This window comes from Poecilia latipinna, unplaced genomic scaffold (assembly GCF_001443285.1).
Source record: "Poecilia latipinna isolate Pla-1442-1.1 unplaced genomic scaffold, P_latipinna-1.0 Scaffold2222, whole genome shotgun sequence".
NCBI classification, from domain to species: domain Eukaryota; kingdom Metazoa; phylum Chordata; class Actinopteri; order Cyprinodontiformes; family Poeciliidae; genus Poecilia; species Poecilia latipinna.
The window spans coordinates 33,645-52,478 of record NW_015114838.1 but is presented as its reverse complement, the minus strand read 5'-3'; the positions used below and the strand labels follow the sequence as shown (position 1 = coordinate 52,478).

Below are 18,834 nucleotides of genomic sequence, written 5' to 3'. Positions count from 1 at the left end.
GAGAACGCAAAGCTTATCTTAAAGATAACTATATTTGCTACAGATGTTGTGGATCAACTCAGCATATGGCAAAGGATTGCAAAGCAACCATTAAATGTTTTGAGTGTCAAAGTGAGACACACATAACAGTTTTACATCCAGATCCTCCTTCAACAACAACTGAGAGCTGTGGATCTGACAAAGAGGAAAGCGGGGAGCCAGGTGAAGATACACCCATCACATCAAAGTGTACAGAAGTTTGCAATAACCTAGACGGTTCACATTCATGTGCCAAGATTTGTTTAGTTAAAGCATACCCTGCAGGAAGAGAAGACAAAGCTGTTAAAATGTATGCTGTTCTTGACGAGCAGAGCAACAAATCGCTCGCAAAGACAGAGTTTTTTGACTTGTTTGGAGTTCAAGCCAACACAGCTCCATACACATTGAAAACCTGTTCTGGAACTACAGAGACGTCCGGCAGAAGAGCTGATAACTTTGTTCTCAAGTCTATGGATGGAAAAGTACAGATACCACTTCCGACCTTAATTGAATGTGACATGGTGCCAGATGACAGACTGGAAATACCTTCCCCCGAGGCAGCACAGCATCACCCTCATCTAAAGGCAATCGCCCATAAGATTCCAGCAGTGGATCCAGATGCTCCTATTCTGCTGTTGCTAGGAAGAGATGTCCTAAGAGTGCATAAGGTGAGAGAGCAAATAAATGGACCTCATGACGCTCCATATGCACAGCGACTCGACTTGGGTTGGGTTGTAGTGGGTGATGTTTGTGTGGGAAGTTTTCATGGATCTACAAAGGTCAGTGCTTTTAAGGCAAATGTGCTGCAGAGTGGGCGCACATCTTTTTAAGTCCATGTCCGAACAGTTCCAAATTAAGGAGAACTATGGCACCTTACAACAACATCAGATCCATCCCTTTGTTTGTGGGGACATTATTCAACCTATGTATTCAGAGAATCAGGAACATTCAGTGTTTGAAAGATCCAAGGATGATAATAAATCAGGATTGTCAGTAAATGACAAAGCTTTTCTGAGCATTATAGATAAAGAAGTCTACCAAAATGAGGATTACAGCTGGGTAGCCCCTTTACCATTTTACTCTCCAAGACAGCTTCTTCCAAGTAACCGGGAACATGCAATGAAGTGTCTTGACTCACTCAGGAAAATGCTGGAGAAAAAGGCAGAAATGAAAGAACACTACAAGGGGTGCGTTCACACTGCAGCCTGAAGTGACCTAATTCCGACTTTTTGGCAATTCCAATGTTTTTTGCCAAGTGGGTCCGTTCATACTGCCAGTAAATGCGACCTGTATGCGTTCTGCAGTGTGAATGGGCAAACGACCTGAAAGTGTCCCGCATGCGCAGTAGAGGGCGCAATAGCGTCAGCGTTCTCAGTGTTCTGCCAACCGCCATAAAAAGAAGAAGTGCTCAGTGTTTGCGGAAGTAAACATGGAGGCTAACGGTGGAGCTTAGCTTACATATTTGAAGTTGTTGTCCGGCCGGAGCAGCATATTAATAACTTAATCCTCATATTGTCCATCATGGTTGTTGTTTTTCTTCCCGCTTGCGCGTATCAGGACACAGAATAGTGAGATTTGTTGAGTATCAGTGACATTCAGTTCGGATGAAGGCGACCTGAACGTTAGGTCGCATTAGAATCGGATACGTATCGGATATGGGTCACATTCGAAAAAGAATCCGACCTGTGCTGTTCACACTGCCATGAAAAGATTGGATACAGGTCGCATTACGTCAAAAAAATCGGAATTGGGTCACTTCAGGCTGCAGTGTGAACGCACCCAAGGAGTTCATTCAGAAAATTCTTGATAAAGACCAAGCTGAACTAGCACTCCCTTTATAAGAAGGTAAAGAACACTGGCATCTTCCAACATTTGGTGTCTACCACCCAAAAAAACCAGGACAGATCACAGTGGTGTTTGATTCAAGTGCTGCATATGAATCAGAAGGAGCGTCTTTAAATGATGTACTTCTAAAGGGCCCAGATTTGAACAACACTCTGAGGTTTCGAAGAGAACTGGTAACTGTCTCAGCAGATGAACAGGAGATGTTCTACTGTTTTCTTGTCAGAGAGGATCATAGAGATTATCTCAGTTTCCTCTGGTATGAAGATAACAACCTTGACAAGAGCATTGCAGAGTACAGAGTGAAGGTCCACGTGTTTGGAAACACACCATCACCTGCCGTTGCTATATACTGCATGAGAGGAGCTGCTGAAAAGGGTGAGAATGAACACGGTTCTGATGTAAGACAGTTTGTGGAGAGACAGTTTTATGTTGACGATGGACTAACTTCAGTGACCACACCTGATGAAGCAGTGGACCTCCTGAAAAGGACGAAACAGATGCTTGCAGAATCCAATATAAGACTGCACAAGGTAGCATCAAACAGCAACCAAGTCATGGAAGCATTACCTAAAGAAGACCGAGCAAGTGACCTGAAGGAGTTGGAGCTTGGTGCAGATCCACTCTCTCTCCAGTGCAGCCTTGGACTTTCTTGGGATTTAGAAACTGACAACTTCACATTTCAGGTTTCAAGCGAACCAAAGCCATTCACTAAGAGAGGAATTCTGTCAACAGTAAATAGTCTCTTCGACCCTTTGGGATTCGTGGCCCCAATAATAATGCAAGGAAAAGCACTTCTGCACGAACTTTCATCACAACAAGACGAGTGGGATTCTCCACTACCTTCTGAGAAAGAAGCAGAATGGAACGCATGGAAAAACTCTCTGAAAGCCCCGGAGGACCTACACAGTAGGATAAGTTATTTCCCCATTTCACCCACATCACTGCAAAAGAAAGAGTTATGCATTTTTTCAGATACATCTACACTCGCGATAGGAGGAGAAGCCTACATGAGAGCAGTTGATGTTGATGGAACATACCATGTTGGCTTTGTCATGGGTAAGTCCAAGCTGGCTTTGGAGCCAGCCTGCATACACCATTCCATGCCTTCAACTCTGTGCTGCTGTGTTGGCTGTACAGTTGTATGAGGTGATCCAAGAGGAAATGGATGTCAGTGTGGATGCAGTTACGTTTTTTACAGACAGCAAGATTGTGCTTGGCTACATCTTCAAGAAGATTTGATGTGCATGTGTCCAACAGAGTGGCAAGAATCAGGCAATCCTCTTGTCCAAACCAGTGGTGTTATGTTTCCACAAATCAGAACCCTGCAGACCACGCTACCCGGTTTACTGCAACAGAGTGCTTACAACAGACCAGCTGGTTTACAGGTCCCAGTTTTTTGACATCAGACTCTGTAGAAAATCCCCCTGAAACCAACAACTTTAGTCTGGTGGAACCTGAAACGGATGTTGAAATCTGACCCATTGTGACAGTTATGACTACCAACACCTCATCAGGTCAGCTAGGTGTTCACATCAATTTGAGCGATTCTCAGATTGGACAAGACTCTGCAACACAATTGCCAGACCCATGAGTGTTGTCGTTTCCTTCAAGAAGAACCATAAGGATGCAAAATGTGAAACAGGGAAACGTGTTATGAAAATACCCAATACGATGGAGCTCAAAAAGGCTGAAACTCTAATCATTTATGTCATCCAACAAGAGGCTTTCAAAAAGGAACTTAAGTTTCTTGAGAAGGAAGAGACATTTACTAAACAAAGCCCACTTCAGAAACTTAATCCTGTGAAGGACAGTAAGGATTTGCTGAGAGTTGGAGGTCGTATTTCATCTGCAGAGATGTCAAACGAGGAGAAACATCTGCTGATCATTCCTCGAACATGCCACATTGCCACATTACTTGTGAGATTTTTTCATAAGGAGGTGGCTCACCAAGGTCGCCACATAACAGAAGGAGCTATTCGAGCCGCCGGCTACTGGATTATTGGAGCCAAGCGTCTAGTGTCTTCTGTAATCCATAAATGCGTTATCTGCCGCAAGCTACGTGGACATCTACAAAATCAGAAAATGGCAGATCTGCCTACAGACAGACTTACACCTGAACCTCCATTCACAAATGTGGGCCTTGATGTCTTTGGACCATGGACCATCAGTACACGTCACACGAGAAGAGGAAGTGCTAATAGTAAATGGTGGGCCGTCCTTTTCACTTGTATGTCAACCAGAGCTTTGCACATAGAGCTGGTGGAATCCATGTCAACAGATAGCTTTATCAAGGCTCTGAGGAGATTTTTTGCTATCCGTGGTCCTGACAAACTTCTCCGATCTGACAGAGGAACCAACTTTGTGGGTGCATGCAGAGAACTGAACATCAGCTCCAAACATGCAGCGGTTGAATCCTATCTCCAAAGCAAAGGATGCACATGGATTTTTAACCTGCCGCATTCATCACACATGGGTGGTTCATGGGAGAGACTTATTGGTGTAGCGAGATGTGTTCTGGATGCTATGTTACTCCAATCAGGACACAATCATCTCACACATGAGGTTTTGAGCACTCTCATGGCTGAAGTCATGGCTATCATGAATGCCAGACCTCTGGTGCCTGTGTCTAATGATCCTGAGATGCCAACCATCCTCACTCCAGCTATGCTGCTTACTCAGAAGACAAGCACAGTGTCAGCTCCTTCTGGTGAATTCAAGATGGGTGTTCTCCAAGGTAAACAATGGAAACATGTTCAGTGTCTTGCAGACACATTTTGGAAGAGATGGAAACAAGAATAGTTGTCCACTCTACAAGTGCGCAGGAAATGGACTCGGCAAGAAAGAAATATAAAGGTGGGAGATGTTTTGCTTAAAGACAGTCAAGCCCACAGGAACGACTGGCCCATTGAGATCATTGTGAAAACCTTACCAAGCAGCGACAGGATCGTACACCAGGTAGAAGCGAAGATAACAAAAGGAGGGCATGCCAAGATTTTCCTCAGACCTGTCTCAGAAATTATTGCTCTGCTTTCTGAAGGCATTTGAATGGACAGAGAATTGTCCATTCAAATGTCCAGTGTGCTGACTCCATCATTAAGTTTTGTTTAGTTTTCCAATGTTAAATTGTAAGTGAAAATATAGAGCCTTAGTGACACCTAGTGGACATTGTTCACATATTTAATTTGGTCAGTCAAGCAGAACTCGTCCAGCTGGTGCATGGTGTCATCGATTGTCCTTCAGACACGTTTGTTCCTTGGACACTACAGGTACTTCTCAAAAAATTAGCATATTGTGATAAAGTTCATTATTTTCCATAATGTAATGATAAAAATTAAACTGTNGTCGCATTATGTCAAAAAATCGGAATTGGGTCACTTCAGGCTGCAGTGTAAATGCAACCTAACAAATGCTTTTACTAGCGATTCACTGAGAAGTAACTCCTATAACGAGCTCAGCTGATTGTCCACCTGACGTTTGCTAATTGCTCCTGGCTAGTCTGAAGGAGCTGAGAGGGTGAGGGCTGCTCTGTGAGGCGGAAGTTCAGTAGCTTGGAAACTGCAGCTCTCAGGATGAACGTTGAAGGTGGATCTATGTCCATTCAAGCATTTTGCACAGCTGAATGGTTGCCATGGAGATTAAAGGCTTTCTCAAACATGCATGAATGAATCGAGCATTAAAACATGACGTAAAGCTCAAAAAAGTTGATTTTTACATAAAACTCAGTCATATTTTAGACATGTCGCTGCATAATTCAGCCTTTGGACTTGATGAAACACAGTGAATTAACACCCAGCTGGTTACATGGTTCCTCAAATTATCTCAAACGGTGGAAACTGCTAGTGTGGCCCATGTCTTTCTGAATCGCATCTTTCTGTTGTGGTTCTCATGGTTTGTCTCAACTGAAGTTTTGAATGTTCTTTCCTTTGCAATACTCTCAAGTCCACATTTATCTCCATGTTTTCTGCATTATCTTTTGCCACATTTTTCCTTCCACTCAACTTTCTGTGCTCTATCACAGCCAACTTTTTTCAGCGATTATTCAGTGATTAAAGAAGACAGTCTCTCTAATGATTGGATATCTTATATTTCTGTTTAAAAGATGCAACTGTGTTGGTCTAGCTATAGGTAAAGGTCATATTAATCCAGATTGACAGAAATAAAAAAAACATTCTATGTTGCTATGAAAACAGTTACTTTTCTACCAGAGACTTTCTTTGTTGAAACTTTTAAACGTTTATTTAAACATAACCAGCGTTTCCAAATAGATTTAAAAGGACTAAAAAAGTCAATAAAAGGGAATCAAGAAAATATAAAATATACAAAGCAATTAAATAATGTAAAATAAAGTATTAAGAGAGTGGCGTGTAATGTTTTCATCAATTATCTCACCACAAGATGGCGCTCTATTCAAGCTTTTGTTGCGCCATTGATCTGATTTATCACCAGAAAAGTTCATGCTGTTCTTGACACATTACACATGCTGAATGTTGGGGAAAACATTGAACTGCTGCTTAAATAACAATTCAATAATAATAATCCTTCACATTAAATTCTATTAGTTTTCCATTGATCAGTGAAAACAAAGCAGCAGAAAAAGAACAAATAAGAAACCAAATAAATAAAAACTAATTTAATCCTTAACAAGTTGCATGAATAGTAAAATAGCTTTAGGGAGTTGGCTTCAATTAACCCTCACTGAACCGAAAGAGTCAAACTTAAAATCTTGGACAAGCATCTGTTTGGTTCTGCTGAACCCGACACACCGGTACCAACCCTGAAATGTGTCATATTTAGGAAGCTAATGTGCCAAACAATAACAAGGTAATTTAATTACTGTGAATTAATAACACAACCCAGTCCCATTGTGTTTTCCAGGAATCAGTGTTTTTTCTTTCCACACTAAAGCAAATAAATAAATGAAAACACTAAACTAAACTTTATAATAAGACAGAAACCATTGCAACTAAATCCACAGTCTAATTATTAGAATAAAAAATGTTTTCCACAATGTTTACATTTTGCATTCAGTGACATAAATCTGTATTTTCAGCTTTAAACATGGAAAACATGGACAAGCTTAGGATTTTTGTGCAGAAAAATGAATATTTTCTTACTGCATTTGCTGATGTCACAGCTCTCTCTCTCTGTTTCCGGGTCGGTGGTGTAACACCACGGCACCGGAGAGGCGTCCGGGTTACGGCAGTAATTATCATCTAAGCTCTTGTCAGGGTACCTGAAATAGAAACACATTACATTAAAACATAATAAAAGATTAAAACCAAATATTAAGCAGCGATGATGAAACTGCCACCACAATTATTTGCACCTCTTGTAAAGATATATTTTATCTTACTGTCGTTTCTACACAAGATTTTATTATTTTTCTGACTGAATATATTGGTCAGTTCAGTTTAGCAGCTATTCTCTACATTTATGTGGTTTACTTTAGAAGACATGTTTTGTCTTTTCCATTTCAAACAATGTCTACAAAGAAATAGGTTTCAATTTTGTATCCTACAAAAACAGAAATGCCTGGATACATTTTTGAAGGTAGTAAAAGTTCCTCAACACTGAACATGAAACGGTAGCAGGTAGATAATCTAAAATTTGTCCAGTTTCATTTATCCTGAAAAAAGTAAATTATTTGAGCTACCAAAAGGTGCAGATGATTTAAAACAAGATTATTTCATAATGCCCCCATGTCTATGCTAATAAAAATGTTACTTTACCTTAAATTTCTACCCTGAGGTGCATTTCTTAACTACTCAAACACAGCCGAGTGTAAAACTAAACTAAACTTTAAACTTTAAAGATCATTACTTCATCTGCTGTGCGTGTATTTTACTCAGTGACATCACAAGAGGCACAGGAATCAAAGGTTCAGCTAGCATAGCGTTAGCTAACACCTGGGGGATTTTTGACTGAATTTGACAGACTCTAATGCATTTAAGTTGCACATGAAGGAGTTTAACCATAAATGAACCAAAGTTTTACTCTGATGACTCCCGCGCCTTGGAGGATACTGCCACTGATGATAAAGTAAAAGCCAGAGCTAAAGCTAAGGTAGTTTTTTAAACTACAGCTGGTGTTATTCTGATTCTGAAAACACTCTAATCTACATATATCACCTTAAACAGCTACATTATTTCCCTTTACAGTAAGAAGAACTGCAGGTAGACTGAACCCTGCTCATATTCCCAGAGCAACTTCTCTGTTCCTCTGAGGATGGAACATTTTTATTTATTATCTCCTCTAGTTTGCCTGGAATTATCCATCAGCTAATAATGACACAATAATGGCTGAATATCTTCCATAATGAAATTTGGCCTTTTCACAAACTGCTTCTAGGTTTTTATTATTATTATTATTATTATTATATTGGACGATCTTATCGAAATCCATGTTAAATTTTCTCCTAGCGCACAAATGTTTTGCTACGGCTATAAGGTAAATGGAAATGGAGAAATTTGATTGAAAACATGCAAAAATGGGAGGAAAGACATTTCTGCAGAGGATTTCAAATAAGTTGCCTTATACCTTTTGTGATGTCATCCAAGGATATTGCACATGGAAGCTTAAATTGACTGTTTATCCTGATTGAAAAATTTAAAACTGAATACCTGGAAAAATAGCAAAACCACAACGTATTTCCCTATCGGTGACCAGCAGCATCTAAAGAATAGCAATGCATTGCAGCAAAGAAGCCAATCAATTTGGTAAGCTCACTAACTGCAGAGCAGCCATGCATGAACATGTACTTTTCAGGCTGGTAGATGTGTTGATGAGGGAATTGCTGATCCCATCTCTGGCACTCTTTGCCGCTCTCAGTGTGATCCACCTGGCCTCGGTAGTCTTCTCCATTGCAGGTGATGCACACCTCTGCACACACAGGCAGACATTTTTATACAAGCAATGAGAAAAACTCCTCAAAAATAAGCAAACCAGTACATCATTTGTTGCTAATAGAGTTACACTTTTTTAAAAATTTGTTATAATCTATTTGTAAAACAAAGTAAAAAGAACAGGAATTTATTAATTTTTCTGATAAGGATCTGGGTTTTTTAGGCAAATGTTTTTACAAAGATGCAGAAACTCAGAAAACTGCAGCCATGTTTTCCGTGCACATGATATTTCAACAAATCAAAAGCTCAACAGATCAACAGTGTGTTTTTTAGTTTCTCTTCCCATTGAAGTCGTACATATAACAATCTTTTTTTGCAAAAACATGATTTTTACAAAAATTATCTTTTTCTTATTCGGTGAAAATTAGTGAGAACCAGAATTTTTCTGTCAACGACTTTTTTTTTTTTTTTTTCAGGCAGATGTCTTTACAAAGATGCAAAAACTTGCACTCAAAGCTGCACCATATTTTCTGTACAACATTTCAGCTGCGCGTTCTTCGGTTCTCCATCCTGTCAGAGTCGTACCGTCTTTGCACTGTGGGATGTTGCAGCTTTCGTAGCGCCGCTCCGGGTCGGTGGTGTAGCACCACGGGCCGATCCGATCCCCATCCGGGTTCCTGCAGTAGTTCAGCTCCAGACCGTTGGTAGGCGAAGGAGTCCATCTGAGACAAACAGGGTGACGGATTGACCCACATAAAGTGTGGGTGGTGACATTCACTTTACACGCTCACGGCGGCTGGATAAACAGGACTGAGAGAGAAAAGCCGCAGCGCTCTGATGAGTCACTGCCATGTTTGTTTTAGTAAAATCTACAGAGATCTGGACGTTTCACCTGCAGTTGCACAATTTGGGTTTCCCATGAGGCTGGCACACAGTGTGGCGAAAACAACTATTCAAATGTTTAACCAGAGTAATCAGACCATCTTTATTTATGATATCTGTTTCTCTTTACATTATTTTGATGTGTCTTTTGCATGTTTATGAAGAAAACCGGGACCAGATTGCTTCTGAACTGCTTTCTTTCTCTCATCTTTTTGACGTTAACATTGGTTAGACTGGAAACTGATGGCAAAAAGAAAACAGATAATCCAACTTTTAAAAAATTTAGTTAATAAGAAGTAATTAAATCAAGTTTAACCGAGTAAATATGTTAAGTTTAAGTTGCCATGTTAAACAAATGTAAATAACTTAAGTTTGACCAATTTTATTCAATTACATGCAACAAATTAAGTAAATATTTTAAGTTGTGCCAACTTAACATTAAGATTTTAGTTGTTGCCCATGTTTTGTTTTTGCAGTGCATTCTATGGAAATCATTCAGATTTACTGTCAAGTTTTGATATTTTGCTGTAAAAAACAGATTTATGTACACTTATTTCTTAATAAATATTACAAACAGAAACAGGAATTAGATATTCTATTTTTTTTTTCATTTTGTTAGTTTGAAGTTAATATTTTTCTGTTTCCTTCACAGATGTATTTAGTTTTAAGCAATCAAAGCAAAAACCGGATCTTCCAAAAATAACCATAGAGTAGAGTATCCTTTATCTGTGTTTATATATTTTTAATGTTTGAAAGAAGGTTGTTTTTTGTTAAATAAATGTAAGATAGGGATATATAAGGAATACAACTTGACATTTCTCAGTAAAGAACTGACTACATGACGATTTGTCATTTTTTAAATTATTTGTTTGTCACATTGGAGTTTAAAGGTATTTTAATATTTTATTCAATTCAAATATAAATTATTAATTATTTATCAAGATAACCTCAATCACAATTAATAATAATAATTAAAATAATAGTGACACCTCTAATTTTGATAATAATTAAAATAATTAATAATTAAGTTTGTCAACAAATCAAATCCTGAATGTGGTGATAATAAATCAGTTCATCTCATCTTTTGCCAAAGTTTTTTTAATCATCTAAATCATCTTTTGGCAATAAAAACAGCAATTTTCCTTTTCTTTTTTTTTCTCATTTTTATGCAAATATCAGTTTTGGCAAAAGAAAGAAAGTGAATATTCTTGGTATTTTTAAATAAATCATTTGTAAAATCAAATTGACAGAAGGAAATATTAGAGATAAACTCTAAATAAGTGATGTCTTTAAAAAAAAAACCTCTATTCGAAGCATGTTTATGATACTTACTGACTTGCACAAGAGAAACAAATCACCTGTGATCGTGAGGAAACTTTGACCACCACTGCTGGCAGGTGAGTCCACTTTTTGTGGTGAAAACTTTCCCCCGGTAGTCTTCCCCTTTACCTACAATGCACTTCCTTACATAAACTGCAAAAAACAAAAAAAAACAAAGCAGTTATGTTTAAAAAAACAAAAAAAAAAAAAACTATTTCTGCAAAGCTGATTTTCACCAGTCACCTCTTCACCTTTCTTCTCGTAAAGATCACAGTTGACGTTTCTCTTTACTTCTGCGTTGCTTCCGTCGGCCACCCAGGGCAGATGTTTACAGGTGCCAACTGGACGAATCTCATAGTTGAAAGCTCTGGAGATGAGAAATGTTTTTCAGTGTTTTTTACAACCAGATAAATTACTAGTTATGCATGTTTGGAGAGGGAAACTGTGAGCGATGTTATCGGGTGTGGGAGATTTAGTGTCTAGCTGCAAATCAGGGAGGAAATGTGTGCAAATAAAACACCTTTTTGTCACAAACAAAGCTATGAAAAGTAACTTTGAGGACAAAAGTATATCTCACAGACTGTTTCCCTATTTAGGAGCTTCGGCAACTGCTCAAACTTCCAACTCTGACAGATATGGATGAGGGGTCTAATGCTGAATTTGCATCATGATTATCACGATGTAACATGGGGGGGAAAGTGTGCGTGGATCGAGTTTCTCCTCTCTTTGGGCAGCAATTAAGATGTTTAAAGTGACAGCAGGAGATAAAATTAGCCTGGAAGAGGACAGCGTTTAGTGTAGGCTGATGGCAAGACACGTTCTGCACATGCAGGCTATGTTGGCGCTTGTTTTCTGCTCACTTTTTAGAAAACCCAACTAGAAAATGCTGCAGAAATCCATAATGTTTATGTTTAAAGTGAGCATAAAAAGAGACTGGAGAAATTTTACTTAAAGAGGTTCAAATTATTGTTATTTTGTTCTGAAAAATTCCAGTGTAACTAGCAAACAGGGATACGTTCACACAAATTAACCTAATTTATGAGCTTTATGAAAATTTAGTTGGGCAGAAAAGTGCGCTTCACATCTCTGCTGACTTCATTGATATCTGAAAGCAAAACCTTTGGTTTTAATATAAATACTGCTGAATATATTGACCCTTGCAAAGGTTTTCAACCACACTAAACTTCTTTTGTATTTGGTAACAACCACTGACTCTGATGTGTTTTATTGGGGATATCAGAAAGCACTGGTTGTGTTTTTCATGTTATATCTGAGAATATACCAAAAAAGAAATATATATATCTACCAGACTGAATTTTAGGCCCATTTTTCTTGTCAAAACAGCACAAGTGTAACTAAATTGAAAGGAGAGAGTCTGTGAACATAATGTTTACATTTTTGTAAAGTATTGTCAATTGGTTTTATGTTTAGACTTTGACTAGGCCATTCAACTACTACTTTGTAGTTCTGGTTTTATATTTAGGTAAAACAAACAAACAAACAAACAAACAAGTAAACAAATAAAAACTAAATCAAGCCCAGTGTAAGTCTCTTGCAGCCTCTAACAAGCTTTACTTTCCATAAATTTCCTGTAGTTAACCATATTCCCAAAGAAAACAATTCCCACAGCATGATGCAGCCGCTACCACACTGAAGACAAGGGATGGTGTGTATTGAGAGAAATGCGAAGCAATTCTTGTCTGCAGACGGTGCGGTTTCACCTGCAGTCCTGGGATTGCGAGCAGCGGCTTGCGCACTCCTCCAAGTTCAAACCCGGCAACATCTGCATCCGAGCTGCGTTCCAGGCGGTGGGTACGAGCTCCCTGCCCTCGGAGCGCTGGTAGTCGTTGAGAGAGCTGCGGAGCGCTGTTCACGTACAGCAGAACCCCAGACATAATGCAGATGTGAATGTGTTGATGCTGATAGAAACGGTCAGCAGCAGATCAGTGGCACCATCAGGAACATTCGGACATGACCCTGCACACATGCAACCTTTGGACCAAGACTCTCCTGCTGCTGTTTTGTGTATTGTGACAAAGGAGAGCTTCAGATAGCTGCATGTTTGCACTTAGCTGCTGAAACACACCTAATACTTTTGTCATTTTTCATCATATACCCAAAACAAATCAATCTTCTAACTATTTACTGGGAATTATCGATTACTTTTTCTGATTTCAATTTTCTAAATCCTACTTTCTGTCTGTGATGCAGCTTAATTTCAGCGTAAATCTGGTAAAGTGTCTCTAAAAGTAAATATATTTAAAGGTTTTAACTTAGTTTAAATTTGGGAAAACCCAGGATCTTACCAGTAGTCAATCCAGTAATCAGGAGAATACAGAGCAGAAACGGCTTCATTGTTTGCTTCTGAGGAAGATAGCACTCTTTTGTAATGATGCTATTATCAACTCTGATTTAATTACAATGAGGTGAGTCTGAATTTTGCACTTCTGACCACAAGCCCACCTCAAATAATTTTAAAAACAATAAAAACCCTTAAAGGTTCAATAAATCGTCAAAAATCTTCACAGAAAGTCAGAAAGCAGAAATCCAACAGCCCAGCGCAGAGCACTAAGCCGCTAACCAAACAGTAGCCTTAATCCCCCAAACAGCTAATCAATAAGCTTATTAATCATTAATAAGCAGTGACACATCGCCCTGTGGGCTGTAGTTGTCCAGAAAGCCGCTAGGGGGCAGTAGGGTCTTTTTTTAGCTGTGTTTTCCTTCTTCTCATTTCCCGGGGAGTTAAAGTGAAACTGCTGCTGCTTCCTTGTTCGCATCTTCTTATTTTCTCCAGATTAATCATCGCTGTTCGGGTAAGAAATGCTCACATTCTCACCGCGGTTGTCATGAAGGTGCAAATTGCGCGAACTAAATGGAAAATGAGTTAAAGTGGACTTTGATCAAACTCCGAAACTCTGCAAACTTTTTCACGGTGCAGTGATCACACATCAGCTGCAAGCAGTAGAAAGAAAAACATGTGGATGAACAATAAATGGAGACATAAAGCAGATAGACGATGTTGCTTTTTGTGTGTGAACGGCAGATTACCTGCGCGGCAGGTAATCTGCAACCTGTGATTTTATTGCCAATCCCTTATAAATCAGCAGGAAGTCACTTCATCCTATTGTTTCTCCACCGCTGTATCAGCGGGAATACTTTAGTTTTTGATGCAGTCTCAACAGGTGTTCCAACACTTATCAGAGCTTTTCTAATTTCTGCTTTGGCTCCACTGAGTCTGGAGTCTTTCTGTGCTGGAAAGTGTTGACCCATGCTCCACATCATCCATTAAATATTTCTCATTTTTACCCTACTTTTGTATAGATTTGTGTCATTTTACTTTATTGCTTCTTAAAAGTATTCACTACCGTAGTTTTTTACAGCCTGTAATGGATTACAAAGCCTTTTCTTTGGCTTTGAGGCTGTAAAATCCCAGAGCTCAAAAAAAAAAAATTACACCAAGAGCGTGTAGTTCTGCAACAATGATCCATAACACGTCGAAGTCCACCTCTGAGTTACGTAAAGCAAACAAACAGAAAAAGATTAAAGTTGCACACTGGTCTAGTCTAAGCCTTTACTAAAACGAAGCACAGATTATTGATTAAGCCATTAATTATCAAAATCTCATCAATATGGTTGAAATAAAAGCATTCTGCAGAGACGAGTGGGACAAGATGTCTCCACAGCGATGTTAAAAACAGAAATGTATCTAAGTGTAAAAATAAGGCGTGTTAAGATGTAACACGCCTTATGTTACATTTTAACATAAGGCGATGCAGGTTTGCATAGCTTTTTCCCTAATAAATAAAAGAAATCATGACTAAAAAAATGCTTTTTGCATTTACTCAGGTAAAAATCAGTTTGAAGATCTGAAACATTTAAATTTAGCAAAGCAAAAGAATAAAAGTTTGAAGGGGAAAATAATTTGTTTTCGAAAATGCTATTCAAGGTAACAATTAATCTGAGATGCTGATATGTCACTTAAATTTTAAAGAATATTTCTCACAGAAGGATTAAAGAATATGAATAAACAAATTAATCTGACTTAATGGCCGCTTATCAGTTTTAAGATGTTTTTGTTTCATCATTTTTATCCATTGAGTTTTGCTTTAGAAAGTAGCGATACCATAAATAAGTCCTCCTGGGGACAGAAAAGGTTTTTATTTTAAATCTGTACTCTGTGCTTCCAGTTCTGCACGTTTGACTGTTTCCCCATAGATTTAAATTAATCAGCCACTGGTTCTTGCAGAAAATGATGAGCTGATATTTCAACCATTCATGCAGGTGTGCTCCAGCAGAAACACTCCTCTCTCTCTCAGAGGGTTCAGAGTTCAGACTGTGCAACTTAAAGTTATGGGGTTTCCTGTTTAATTCGGCTGGATTTGGTTGTTCCTCTCCAGGATGTCGGCTGTAAAGATGAGCGAGGGCAGTGTGGAGGTGGAGAGCTGCAAAGCTCCACTTTTCTACAGACAGAGCGAGCCGGCCGCGGGAGAAGCAAAGATGTCGGTTCTTCTCCTTCATGGTATTCGTTTCTCATCGGAGAACTGGCTCAACATCGGCACTCTGGAGACGCTGGCCAAAGCCGGCTGCCGAGCGGTCGCCCTCGACCTGCCAGGTGCGTCCAGTGTGAACAAACGTCAGATCAGTCAGTCAAAGCACTTCGGTAGTTGCTTCACAAATGCTAAAACTATTGTCATGCGGATGCATACAAATACACTGAATATAAGACAATAAAAGTTAAAGGGGCAGTATTATGTATTTTCCAGGCACATAGAGCCGTTTCATTACATAATCAAATAATTGTTGTCTGCAGATTTTATTTAAAAAAAGCCAAATATGACTTGAAATCAATGTGGGTTTGTAATTTAACGCCTTGAAATTGGACCTCTGTCTGTTTTTGAGACGCCACGTTCAGGAAGTCAACACAATATTGCTCCACTATTAAGCCTTTAGCAACATTTTTACCAACATTGCACTGAGAAGCAGCTCGTATAATGAGCTAGGCTAACGTGCAGCTCCACCAGCTAATTGGTGCTGGCTAGTCTGGAGGAGCTGAGAGGGGGAGTTACACAGGAGGACTGCTCTGTGAGGCAGAAGTTTGGAAACTGCAGCTCTGAAGGGGAGCTGCGTCTCGGAGGCGGAGCTAGGTCCACTCAGACGTTTTGCACATCTGAATGGAGATTAAAGGATCTCTCTAACATGCATGAAAGAATCAAAACAACAGTCCATGCATGTTTTTGATGAGGGAATAACATAACATGATGGAAAGCTCAAAAAGTTGAGTTTACTTAATCTTTATTTAGAAATAGAAACAACAAAACTCAGAAAACTAAAGGGATATCAAACCGTTTAGACCAGTGATGTACAAACTTTTTGCACTGGGACGACGCTGGCACCTCAGTGGTCAACTTTACCCAATTTAAAACAAAATAATTTTATCTGTGCAGCAATAAATTTCACATGAAACAGAGTAGAAAAGACTAAATTACTATTAGTCCAAATAAGGGTTCTAGATATTTGCCTTTGCAAAAAAAACAAAAAAACAAAAACGGTTTGCATCTTGCTAACTTTTCTGGTTGAATGTTTTCTATTTTGTTGGTCTACAAAACAAATTTCAATCTCCTTTAGGAGTCTTTTCTAAGTCTACTGTGAACTTTCTTGTCCTCAGAACTCGGCCGGTCCAAGTTGGCCAAAGCGCCGGCGTCGGTGGGAGAACCGGCCCCCGCAGCGTTCCTGAAGGAAGTGTGTGAGCAGCTGAGTCTGTGCCCTGTCGTAGTGATCAGCCCGTCACTCAGTGGGATGTACTCCCTCCCTTTCCTCCTGGAGCATCAGCCTCTAATACGAGCCTACGTCCCCGTGGCGCCAATCTGCACTGAAAAATTCACAGCAGAACAGTACCGGAGCGTCAAGGTATTTATGCGAGAACGTGCAGAAAATATGGATTTTTCAAATCTAAAAAAATTTACTCTGTGTGTGCGTTTAGGTCCCGACGCTGATCGTTTACGGCGACCAGGACACTCAGCTCGGAGAGGCGTCGCTCCGTAACCTGAGCAATCTGACGAACCACAGGGTGGTGGTGATGAAGGGGGCGGGACACCCGTGTTACCTTGACGACCTAGACACCTGGCACAAAGCGCTTACCAACTTCCTGGAGACTCTGTGAGGCTCTTCGCTCACTTTCAAACAAAGAAATTCCCAACTAACACGCAAAGGACTGAAAGGAGCCAAACAAACAAATAACTCACAAGATATAAATGCACTACAAAACTACGCTTGCAAATCAAATCACTGGAAGGTTTTGATGTTTAATACATTCAGAAAGTCAGCGGCTTCTGTGACCACTAAGAAAAATGTCAGAAGTTTGATATCTCTACTTTTGCAGTTAACAGTCTGACCAAATCAATGCCCATTAATTATTTATATGAACTGCTTGAGCTTTTTTCCCCCATACTGCCCTCTTGTGGACTGCATCAGTAACTGTAGGAAAGCTTTAACACCTGAACCTGTTTGTAACTAAACAAATACCAGCATGCACGTCTATTAAAAACCATGAGAAATAAAATTAACTCATATAAAGTTTGTAATTATTTAGCTTTAGTATCTGATATATTAACAGGTTGACTGATTGATGGTTGACTGGAAAACAGACCAAACCAGGATGTAGGTTTGGTTCTGGTCATTTGACCCCAGTTTCTGTTTCCATCTTTAAATTATGTTTTATTTACTTATATGGACTCCTGATGCTGCGCTTTGCATCACACCTGAAACCGATGTAAAGAATATCTTACCAGATCAAAAGACTGGATTGTTGCTTTGTGATCCAAACTCATATTTTAGATTTAAGTAACTTTTGCATTTAATTTGGAAACAGAAGTACCAAAAGAAGCACATCATCCAGGTTTCTGGACATCCTCTTATTTTGGGAAGCCCTCTGCTGGTTTTGGTCCACTGTAAGGAAAATACCTGGACAGTTCAGAGCCCAACATTCTCGTCTGCTGACGAGCTTTATGCAGATTTTAATTTCCTGCAGGATTTGACACCTGCCCACACTACCAAGAGTACTGATACTTAAATGGCTGTAGTTTATTTGACAGCAAACATATAATTTAAAAGTTGCTTGAATTCACCTGAATAACATGATTAGGTCATAAACAACGCTCTCTCTAATTGTCTGATGCGTCTGTATCCATAAAGCCATTTACAGCTACTTAATATTTTTGTCCCAAATTTTTTGCCTGCAGACAAATAAACACACCACACAGCTAGATGAAGTGAAAAATATGAACATTATTTAATAACTGATTCTCTGTAATAAACAATTTGAAAATATTTTACAAGGAGTCACAGACACAATATTTTACAAATTTTGCCCTCTTCTTCTTTTTGTTTCATTATTTATTTATTTTTTTTCTTTTAAGCTTCATCTGTACAAAAGAATGGAGCGACATGGACCAGTGCCCAAAAGAGGAGGAGCTAAATCTTCCACGCGCACAAACATTCACGCTCACACACACATACAATAAGTAAAACAAAAACAGAACAAAAAAAAAAAACATTTCGACGTCAGATCTCAAACTTATCAACACTGCTGTTTTCCTATATATAATTTTTTTTACGTCACTTTAACTGATTTAACTCTTTTTTTTTTCTCTAAATGTTGCTGTTTTTTCACACTCTTTGTCAAACATGGTCACATAGCACCAGACTACAGACTACAGAATCACATACGCACGTCTTCCCTACAGAGACGCACCAACACAGAGGCAGCGAGGGTCGCGGGGGGGACGCTCTTTATGAAAACATTGCTTGATGTCTTAAAGCTGATCCCTCCCTCTCATCCCCAAGCTGGTCCAATTTGATATATTTTTTCTGTTTTGTTTTTTTTTTTTGTTATTTTTGGCAAAAGGAAATCTGTCAAACCAGAGAAATC

General features: G+C 39.1%; 3 protein-coding genes across 4 annotated transcripts in view; 2 read left to right on the top strand and 1 right to left on the bottom strand.

Moving 5' to 3' along the window:
- The window catches only part of mst1 (macrophage stimulating 1), a 23,528-nt gene extending 10,036 nt beyond the window's left edge, over positions 1–13,492 (bottom strand). Inside the window, exons 1-8 of one of the 2 annotated variants that reach the window (XM_015018041.1) lie at positions 13,371–13,492; positions 13,214–13,271; positions 12,629–12,773; positions 11,159–11,274; positions 10,946–11,060; positions 9,291–9,427; positions 8,622–8,742; positions 6,978–7,096 (exon numbers count right to left, since the gene is read on the bottom strand). In XM_015018041.1, coding sequence (XP_014873527.1) covers positions 6,978–7,096; positions 8,622–8,742; positions 9,291–9,427; positions 10,946–11,060; positions 11,159–11,274; positions 12,629–12,773; positions 13,214–13,262 — 802 coding nt within the window. In that variant the 5' untranslated portion in view covers positions 13,263–13,271; positions 13,371–13,492. Of the gene's footprint in view, positions 1–6,977; positions 7,097–8,621; positions 8,743–9,290; positions 9,428–10,945; positions 11,061–11,158; positions 11,275–12,628; positions 12,774–13,213 lie in introns of both variants that reach the window. The other variant, XM_015018040.1, reaches the window with a different exon arrangement.
- Positions 3,132–4,907, top strand: LOC106936825 (uncharacterized). Its single transcript, XM_015018043.1, has one exon. It carries the CDS (start codon positions 3,451–3,453, stop codon positions 4,660–4,662), a length of 1,212 nt encoding a protein of 403 aa, XP_014873529.1. The 5' UTR covers positions 3,132–3,450; the 3' UTR covers positions 4,663–4,907.
- Positions 13,493–13,610: 118 nt separating the features above from the next.
- On the top strand, positions 13,611–18,618 carry abhd14b (abhydrolase domain containing 14B). The gene is made up of 4 exons (XM_015018042.1): positions 13,611–13,720; positions 15,305–15,519; positions 16,573–16,814; positions 16,888–18,618. The coding sequence occupies exons 2-4, from the start codon at positions 15,306–15,308 to the stop codon at positions 17,065–17,067; spliced, it is 636 nt and encodes a 211-aa protein (XP_014873528.1). The 5' UTR covers positions 13,611–13,720; position 15,305; the 3' UTR covers positions 17,068–18,618.
- Positions 18,619–18,834: the final 216 nt, after the last annotated feature.